General features: G+C 40.3%; 1 protein-coding gene across 1 annotated transcript in view; it reads right to left on the bottom strand.

Annotated features, from left to right (window-relative positions):
* Positions 1–10417, bottom strand: part of LOC139765808 (uncharacterized) — a 296756-nt gene extending 286339 nt beyond the window's left edge. Inside the window, exons 1-3 of the mRNA XM_071693602.1 lie at positions 10397–10417; positions 10197–10236; positions 5531–5637 (exon numbers count right to left, since the gene is read on the bottom strand). Of these exons, the coding sequence (XP_071549703.1) occupies positions 5531–5637; positions 10197–10236; positions 10397–10417 (168 nt within the window). The remainder of the gene's footprint in view (positions 1–5530; positions 5638–10196; positions 10237–10396) is intronic.
* Positions 10418–11041: the final 624 nt, after the last annotated feature.

Raw genomic sequence — 11041 nt, 5'->3', positions numbered from 1 at the left:
GGCATTTGGACGATTTTTGCAGGAAAAAAATGCAATTGAGTGGGAGATGTATAAAAGAAAGAGACAGGAGGTCAAGAGAAAGGTGCAAGAGGTGAAAAAGAGGGCAAATGAGAGTTGGGGTGAGAGAGTATCATTAAATTTTAGTGAGAATAAAAAGATGTTCTGGAAGGAGTTAAATAAAGTGCGTAAGACAATGGAGCAAATGGGAACTTCAGTGAAGGGCGCAAATGGGGAGGTGATAAGAAGCAGTGGTGATGTGAGAAGGAGATGGAGTGAGTATTCTGAAGGTTTGTTGAATGTGTTTGATGATAGAGTGGCAGATATAGGGTGTTTTGGTCGAGGTGGTCTGCAAAGTGAAAGGGTTAGGGAAAATGATTTGGTAAACAGAGAAGAGGTAGCAAAAGCTTTGCGGAAGATGAAAGCCGGCAAGGCAGCAGGTTTGGATGGTATTGCAGTGGAATCTATTAAAAAAGGGGGTGACTGTACTGTTGACTGGTTGTTAAGGTTATTTAATGTATGTATGACTCATGGTGAGGTGCTTGAGGATTGGCGGAATGCGTGCATAGTGCCATTGTACAAAGGCAAAGGGGATAAGAGTGAGTGCTCAAATTACAGAGGTATAAGTTTGTTGAGTATTCCTGGTAAATTATATGGGAGGGTATTGACTGAGAGGGTGAAGGCATGTACAGAGCATCAGATTGGGGAAGAGCAGTGTGGTTTCAGAAGTGGTAGAGGATGTGTGGATCAGATGTTTTCTTTGAAGAATGTATGTGAGAAATACTTAGAAAAGAAAATGGATTTGTATGTAGCATTTATGGATCTGGAGAAGGCATATGATAGAGTTGATAGAGGTGCTCTCTGGAAGGTATTAAGAATATATGTTGTGGGAGGCAAGTTGTTAGGAGCAGTGAAAAGTTTTTATCGAGGATGTAAGGCATGTGTACGTGTAGGAAGAGAGGAAAGTGATTGGTTCTCAGTGAATGTATGTTTGCGGCAGGGAATGTGTGATGTCTCCATGGTTGTTTGATTTGTTTATGGATGGGGTTGTTAGGGAGGTGAATGCAAGAGTTTTGGAAAGAGGGGCAAGTATGAAGTCTGTTGGGGATGAGAGAGCTTGGGAAGTGAGTCAGTTGTTGTTCGCTGATGATACAGCGCTGGTGGCTGATTCATGTGAGAAACTGCAGAAACTGGTGACTGAGTTTGGTAAAGTGTGTGAAAGAAGAAAGTTAAGAGTAAATGTGAATAAGAGCAAGGTTATTAGGTACAGTAGGGTTGAGGGTCAAGTCAATTGGGAGGTAAGTTTGAATGGAGAAAAACTGTAGGAAGTAAAGTGTTTTAGATATCTGGGAGTGGATCTGGCAGCGGATGGACCCATGGAAGCGGAAGTGGATCATAGGGTGGGGGAGGGGGCGAAAATCCTGGGAGCCTTGAAGAATGTGTGGAAGTCGAGAACATTATCTCGGAAAGCAAAAATGGGTATGTTTGAAGGAATAGTGTTTCCAACAATGTTGTATGGTTGCGAGGCGTGGGCTATGGATAGAGTTGTGCGCAGGAGGATGGATGTGCTTTAAATGAGATGTTTGAGGACAATGTGTGGTGTGAGGTGGTTTGATCGAGTAAGTAACGTAAGGGTAAGAGAGATGTGTGGAAATAAAAAGAGCGTGGTTGAGAGAGCAGAAGAGTGTGTTTTGAAATGGTTTGGGCACATGGAGAGAATGAGTGAGGAAAGATTGACCAAGAGGATATATGTGTCGGAGGTGGAGGGAACGAGGAGAAGAGGTAGACCAAATTGGAGGTGGAAAGAGGGAGTGAAAAAGATTTTGTGTGATCGTGGCCTGAACATACAGGAGGGTGAAAGGAGGGCAAGGAATAGAGTGAATTGGATCGATGTGGTATACCGGGGTTGACGTGCTGTCAGTGGATTGAATTAGGGCATGTGAAGCGTCTGGGGTAAACCATGGAAAGCTGTGTGGGTATGTATATTTTCGTGTGTGGAAGTATGTATATACATGTGTATGTTTGTTGGTGGGACATTTCTTTCGTCTGTTTCCTTGCGATACCTCGCAAACGCGGGAGACAGCGACAAAGCAAAAAAAAAAATAAATAAAAAAAAAATATATATATATATATATATATATATATATATATATATATATATATATATATATATATATATATATATATATATATCCCTGGGGATACGGGAGAAAAGATATTTTCCACGGATTCCTTAGGCGTCGTTGATGGAGACTAAAGAGTACATGAGTAAAGGGCTAGAAATCCTTCCCTCCTTCTATTCTGTCTTTTTGAAAGGGGAAACAGGAGAAGCAATCATACGGGGAGTGCTCATCTTCCTCGAATTCTAAGATTGGTGTGACTAAATATGTGTGGATTTAACCAGGATGAGAAAAAAGGAGAGATAGGTAGTATGTTGGAATGGAACCTGGATGTTTTTGCTCTTAGTGAAACGAAGCTCACGGGTAAAAGGGAAGAGTGGTTTGGGAATGTTTTGGGAGTAAAGTCCCTGTTAGTGAGAAGACAAGATCAAGGGAAGGAGTAGCATTTCTCCTGAAACAGGAGAATTGGAAGTATGTGATAGAGTGTAAGAAAGTAAACTACAGATCCACGTGAGTAAAACTGAAAGTGAATAGAGAGAGATGGATGATTATTGATGCCTATTCACCAGGGCGTGAGAAGAAAGATCACGAGAGGCAAGTGTTTTGGAAGCAGCTGATTGAGCGTGTTAGTAGTTTTGATACACGAGACCGGGGTATAGTGATGGGTGATTTAAATGCAAAGTCAAGTAATGTAGCAGTTGAAGGAATAATTGGTGTACATAGTTTCTTTATTGTTATAAATGGAAATGGTGAAGAGCTTATAGATTTGTGAGCTGAAAAAGGACTGGTGATTGGGAATACCTGGTTTAAAAAGAGAGATATACATAAGTATGCGTATGTAAGTAGGAGAGATAGCCAGAGAGCGCTATAGGATTGCGTGTTAATTGATAGGCGCGTGAAAGAGAGACTTTTGGATGTTAACATGCTAAGAGGTGCAACTGGAGGGATGTCTGACCATTATCTTGTGGAGGCAAAGGTGAGTATTTGTCGCCGTTTTCAGATACAAAGAGAGAATGTTGGAGTGAAAAGAGTGATGAGAGTAAGTGAGCTTGGGTGGGAGACATGAAAACAGACAAAAGAATGACCTAACTCACCAACATACACATGTATATACATATCCTCCCGCAGAAGCACATATACATACCTATACATTTCAATGTATACATGCATATACATACACAGAAAAATACCAATATACTTATGTACATATCCATACTCGCTGCCTTTATTCATTCTCGTCTCCAGCCCGTCACATATGAATGGCACCCCCCTTTCCCACGCACGCGCGCGAGGTAGCGCTAGGAAAAGACATCAAAGACCACATTCCTTCACATTCAGTCTCTAGCTGCAATATGTAATGCACCAAAACCTCAGCTTCCTTTCCACATCCAGGCACCACAAAACTTTCCATGGTTTACCCCAGACGCTTCACATGCCCTGGTTCAATCCATTGACAGCACGTCGACCCCGGTATACCACATTGTTCCAGTTCACTCTATTCCTTGTACGCCTTTCATCCTTCTGCATGTTCAGGCCCCGATCACACAAAATTTTTTCAATCCATGTTTCCATCTCCAATTTGGTCTCCCACTTCTCGTTCCCTCCACCTTTGACATATGTATCCTCTTTGTCAATCGTTTCTTACTCATTCTTTCCATGTGACCAAACCATTTCAATACACCCTCTTCTGCTCTCTCAACCACACTTTTTTTTTTTACCACACATCTCTCTTACCCTTTCATTACTTATTCGATTAAACCACCTTACACCAAATATCGTCCTGAAACATCTCATTTCCAACACATTCCACCCTCCATCGCACAACCCTATCTAAAACCCACGCCTCGCAACCTTATAACCTTGTTGGAACCACTATTTCTTCGAAATCGCCTATTTTTGGTTTCCGAGAAAATGTTCTCGCCTTCCACACATTTTTCAACGCTTCCAGAGCCTTCGCCCCCTCCCACACCCTGTGACTCGCTTCCGCTTCCATGGTTTCATCCGCTGCCAAGTCAACTCCCAGATATCTTATACACTTCACTTCCTCCAGTTTTTCTCCATTCATACTTACCTCCCAATTGACTTGTCTCACAACCATACTGTACCTAATAACCTTGCTCTTATTCACATTTACTCTCAGCTTCCTTTCACACACTTTACCAAACTCATTCACCAGTTTCTACAGTTTCTCACCCGAATCAGCCACCAGCGCTGTATCATCTGCGAGCAACAACTGACGCACTTTCCAAGCCCTCTCATCCACAACAGACTGCATACTTGCCCCTCTCTCCAAAGCTCTTGCATTCACCTCCCTAACAACCCCATCCATAAATAAATTAAACAACCATGGATACATCACACACCCCTGCTGCAAACCGACATTCGCAGGGAACCAATCACTTTCCTCTCTTCCTACTCGTACACATGCCTTATATCCTTGACAAAAGCTTTTCACTGCTTCTGGCAACTTTCCTCACGCACCATATACTCTTAGTACCTTCCACAGAGCATCTTTGAACTCTGTCATATGCCTTCTCCAGATACATCCCCAATCTGATGCTCTCTACATGCCCTTCGTGCACTCAATCACAACTGTCCCATATGATTTTCCAGAAATACTCACGAAAATTATACCTCTGTAATTTGAACACTCACCTTTATCCCCTTTGCCTTTGTACATTGGTGCTATGCATGCATTCTGCCAGTCCTTAGGTACTTCACCATGACCCATACATACATACATTGAATATCCTCACCAACCGGTCAGTAACACAGTCACCCCCTTTTTTGATAAATTCCACTGCAATATCTTCCAAACCTACCGCCTTGCCGGCTTTCATCTTCCTAAAACCTTCACTGCCTCTTCACTGTTTTCCAAACTATTCTCCCTGACCCTCTCGCTTCGCACCCCACCTCGACCAAAACACCCTATATCTGCCATTCTATCAGTTAACACATTTAACAGACCTTAAAAATACTCACTCCATCTCCTTGTCACATCACCACTACTCTTTATTACTTCTCTATTAGCCCCCTTTACCCATTCTCCCATTTGTTCTCTTGTCTTACGAACTTTATTTACATCCTTCCAAAACATCTTTTTTATTCTCTCTCTAATTTAATGGTACTCTCTCACCTCAACTCTCATTTGCCCTCTTTTTCACCCTTTGCACTTATCTCTTGGCCTCCTGCCTCTTTCTTTTGTACATCTCCCAGTCACTTGCACTATTTCCCTGCAAAAATCTTCCAAATGCCTGTCTCTACTCTGTCACTAATAATCTTACTACTTCATCCTACCACTCACTGCCCTTTCTAATCTGCCAACCTCCCGCCTTTCTCTTGCTATAAGCATCTTTTGCGCAAGCCATCACTGCTTCTCTAAATACAGATATAGATTTGCTTGGGTAACTCACCTCAGTAAGTGCGGGTAAGCCTCCCTGGCGAGTATCCAGCATACTTAAGGTAGAAGCAAATCCATCACTCTGAAACTTTACCACGGTGACCTCACGTCCTTCTCCTACTGGAAAAATTATCAGGTTTTAATACAGTTAGTATCATGATTATCAGTATCATTCTTTTTCTTCTTCTTCATATTATTATTATTATTATTATTATTATTATCATAGTTATTATCATTATTATTATTGCTATTATTATTATTATTATTTTTATTATTATTATTATTATCATTATTATTATTATCATTATTATTATTATCATTATTATTATTATTATTATTATTATCATTAATATTATTATTATCATTATTATTATTATTATTATTATAATTATTATTATTATTATTATTATTATTATTATTATTAGTAGTAGTAGTAGTAGTAGTAGTAGTACAAGTAGTAGTAGTAGTAGTAGTATTAGTATTAGTAGTGGTAGTATTATCATTATCATTGTTATAATTATCATTATCATCATTATCATTATTATTATTATTATCATTATAATTATCATTTCTATCATTATCATTATCATTATTATTATTATCATTATAATCATTATAATCATTCTATTAACTGGAGTAATGCCATCTTAGTTATTAACTCTATTACCACAAGAAATATTGAATCTTCTATTATCAAATACACAAAGAATTATATGTTGACATTAATGATAGTCTATACAAATTAGATAACTTTATTGTAGATAAAATTTGTAAATTAATAAGTTTCTGATACGCTCGTTGTCTGTCTTCGACAATCGCATGTTTACCAAATGACGTCTCTTACTTGTATATCAACTGACTGTTATATTTCTCTCTTGTGTCTCCCCTGATGATGTCATTATTACACGAAATTGCACTTGGGAACTTACCGTGTTTCATTTTCCTCGTGGACTCATAGAAATATATATATATATATATATATATATATATATATATATATATATATATATATATATATATATATATATATATTTTTTTTTTTTTTCCTTTGTCGCTGTCTCCCGCGTTAGCGAGGTAGCACAAGGAAACAGACGAAAGAATGGCCGAACCCACCCGCATACACAAGTATATACATACACGTCCACACACGCAAATATACATACCTATACATCTCAACTTATACATATATATATACATACATACATATACATAATACGCATGTACATAATTCATACTGTCTGTCTTTAATCATTCCCATCGCCACCTCGCCAAACATGAAATAACAACCCCCTCCCCCCTCATGTGTGCGAGGTACCGCTAGGAAAAGACAACAAAGGCCACAACCGTTCTCACTCAGTCTCTAGCTGTCATGAAATAATGCACTGAAACCACAGCTCACTTTCCACATCAAGACACCACAGAACTTTCAATGGTTTACCCCAAACGCTTCACATGCCTTGGTTCAATCCATTGACAGCACGTCAACGCCGGTATACTACATTGTTCCAATTCACTCTATTCCTTGCACGCCTTTCACCATCCTGCATGTTCAGGCTCCGAACACTCAAAATCTTTTTCACTCCATCTCTCCACCGCCAATTTGGTCTCCCACTTCTCCTCGTTTCCTCCACCTCTGACACATATATCCTCTTGGTCAGTCTTTCCTCAATGATTCTCTCCATGTCACAAAACCATTTCAAAACACCTCTTCTGCTCTCTCAACCACACTCTTTTTATTACCACACATCTCTCTTACCCTATTATTACTTATTCGATCAAACCACCAAACACCACATATTGTCCTCAAACATCTCATTTCCAGCACATCCACCCTACTGCGCACAACTCTATCCATAGCCCACGTCTTGCAACCATGTAACATTGTTGGAACCACTATTCATTCAAATATACCCATTTTTGCTCTCCAAGATAATGTTCTCGACTTCCTCACATTTTTCCAGGCTCCCAGAATTCTCGCCCCCTCCCCCACCCTATGATTCCGCTTCCATGGTTCCATCCGCTGCCAGATCCATTCCTAGATATCTAAAACACTTTACTTCCTCCAGTTTTTCTCCATTCAAACTTACCTCCCAGTTGACTTGTCCTTCAAACCTACTGTACCTAATAACCTTGCTCTTATTCACATTAACTCTCAACTTTCTTCTTTCACACACTTTACCAAACTCAGTCACAAGCTTCTTTAGTTTCTCACATGAATCAGCCACCAGCACTGTACCATCAGCGAACAACAAGTGACTCCTTTCCCAAGCTCTCTCAGCCAAAACAGACTGCATACTTGCCCCTCTTTCCAAAACTCTTGCATTCACCTCCCTAACAACATCCATAAACAAATCAAACTACCATGGAGACATCACACACCCCTGCCGCAAACATATATTCACTGAGAACCAATCACTTTCCTCTCTTCCTACACGCACACATGCCTTACATCCCCGATAAAAAGTTTTTACTGCTTCTACCAACTTGCCTCCCACACCATATATTCTTAATACCTTCCACAGAGCATCTATATCAACTCTAACATATGCCTTCTCCAGATCCATAAATGATATATACAAATCCATTTGCTTTTCTACGTATTTCTCATACATTCTTCAAAGCAAACACGTGATACACACATTCTCTACCACTTCTGAAACCACAATGCTCTTCCCCAATCTGATGCTTTGTACATGCCTTCACCCTCTCAATCAATACCCTCCCATATAATTTCCCTGGAATACTCAATAAACTTATACCTCTGTAATTTGAGCACTCACCTTTGTTATCTTTACCTTTGTACAATGGGACTATGCAAGCATTCTGCTAATCCTCAGGCACCTCTCCATAAGTCATACATACATTAAATAACCTTACCAACCAGTCAACAATACAGTCACCACCTTTTTTAATAAATTCCACTGCAATACCATCAAAACTCGCTGCCTTGCCAGCTTTCATCTTCCGCAAAGCTTTTAATACCTCTTCTCTATTTACCAAACCATTTTTCTAACCCTCTCACTTTGCACACCACCTCGACCAAAACACACTGTATATGCCTCTCTATCATCAAACACATTTAACAAACTTTCAAAATACTCACTCCATCTCCTTCTCACATCTCCACTACTTGTTGTCACCTCCTCATTTGCCCCCTTCACTGAAGTTCCCATATGTTCTCTCGTCTTACTCACTTTATTTACCTCTTTCCAAAACATCATTTTATTCTCTATAAAATTTAATGATACTCTCTCACCCTGACTCTCATTTGCCCTCTTTTTCACCTCTTGCACCTTTCTCTTGACCTCTTTCTCTTTGTTTTATACATCTCCCAGTCATTTGTATTATTTCCCTCCAAAAATCGTCCCAATGCCTATCTCTTCTCTTTCACTAATAATCTTACCTCTTCTTCCCAACACTCACTACCCTTTCAAACATGCCCACCCCCACGCATCTCATGCCACAAGCATCTTTTGCGCAAGCCATCACTGCTTCCATAAATACATCCCATTCCTCCCCCACTCCCCTAACGTCCTTTCTTCTCACCTTTTTCCATTGTATACTCAGTCTCTCCTGGTACATCCTCACACAAAGCTCCTTCCCAAGCTCACTTACTCTCACCACTTTTTTCACCATAAAATTCTCCAGATCTATAAATGTTACAAACAACTCCATTTCCTTTCTAAGTATTTTTCACATGCAATCTCCAAAGCAAACACCTGATCCACACATCCTGTACCACTTCTGAAACCACACTGCTCTTCCCCAATCTCATGCTCTGTATGTGCCTTCACCCTCTCAATCAATACCCTTTCATATAATTTCTCAGGAATACTCAACAAACTTATACCTCTTTGATTTGAGCACTCACTCTTATCCCCTTTGCCTTTGTACAATGGCACTATGCAAGGATTCCGACAATCCTCAGGCACCTCACCATGAGTCATACATACAACAAATAACCTTACCAATCAGCCAACAATACAGTCACCCCCTTTTTTAATAAATTCCCAGTTTTACCATCCAAACCCGCTGCCTTGCCGGCTTTCATCTTCCGCAAAGCTTTTACTACCTCTTCTCTGTTAACAAAATCATTCTCCCTAACCCTCTCACTTTGCACACCACCTCGACCATAACACCCTATATCTGCCACTTTATCGTCAAACAAATTCAACAGACCTTCAAAGTACTCACTCCATCTTCTCACATCAACACTACTTGTTATCACCTCCCCATTAGCCCCCTTCACTGAAGTTCCCATTTCTTCCCTTCTCTTACGCACTTTATTTACCTCCTTCCAAAACATTTTTTTATTCTCACTAAGATTTGACGATACTCTCTCACCCTAACTCTCATTTACCCTTTTTTCACCTCTTGCACCTATATCTTCACCTCCTGCCTCTTTCTTTTATACATCTCCCACTCATTTGCATTATTTCCTCGCAAAAATCGTCCAAATGCCTTTCTCTTTTCTTTCACTAACAATCTTACTTCTTCATCCCACCAATCACTATCCTTTTTAATCTGCCCACATCCCATGCTTCTCATGCCACAAGCAACTTTTACGCAAGCCATCACTGCTTCCATAAATACATCCCTTTCCTCCGCCACTTCCCTTACGTCCTTTGTTCTTACCTCTTTCCATCCTGTACTCAGTCTCTCCTGGTACTTCCTCACACAAGTCTCCTTGGCAAGCTCCTCACTCTGTCTTTCGCGCGCCTGTCAATTAACACGTAATGTAATAACGCTCCTTAAACCAGGTGTTCCTAATCACAAGTCCTTTTTCAGCACATAAATCTAAAAGCTCTTCACCATTTCCTTTCACAACACTGAACACCCCATGTACACCAATTATTTCCTCACCTGCCATATTACTCACCTTTGCACTCAAATCCCCCATCAATATAACACGGTCTTCTACTTCAGCATTACTAACACAGTAAATCAGCTGCTCCCAAAAGCACTTGCCTCTCATGATCTTTCTTCTCATGTCCAGGTGCATGTGCACCAATAATCACCCATCTCTCTCCATCCACTTTCAGTTTTACCGATATGAATCTAGACTTTACTTTCTTTCACTCTGTCACATACTCTGACCGCTCCTGTTTCAGGAGTAATGCTACTCCTTCCCTTGCTCTTATCCTCTCACTAACCCTTGACTTAACTGCCAAGAAATTCGCAAACCACTCTTCCCATTTACCCTTGAGCTTCGTTTCACTCAGAGCTAAGACATCCAGGTTCCTTTCCTCAAACTTACTAGCTCTCTCTCCTTTTTTCTCATCTTCGTTACATCCACACACATTTAGACACCCCAGTCTGAGCTTTCGAGGACGACATGCACTTACCGCGTGACTCCTTCTTCTTGTTTCCGCTTTTAGAAAGTTGAAATACAAGGAGGAGATAGAGTTGATAGAGTTGATAGAGGTACTCTGTGGAAGGTATTACGAATATATGGTGTGGGAGGCAAGTTGTTAGAAGCAGTGAAATGTTTTTATCGAGGATGTAAGGCATGTGTAAGTGTAGG

This window comes from Panulirus ornatus, chromosome 56, assembly GCF_036320965.1.
Source record: "Panulirus ornatus isolate Po-2019 chromosome 56, ASM3632096v1, whole genome shotgun sequence".
NCBI lineage: Eukaryota > Metazoa > Arthropoda > Malacostraca > Decapoda > Palinuridae > Panulirus > Panulirus ornatus.
The sequence above is the reverse complement of the archived record's forward strand: the minus strand, read 5'-3'. Positions and strand labels throughout refer to the sequence as shown.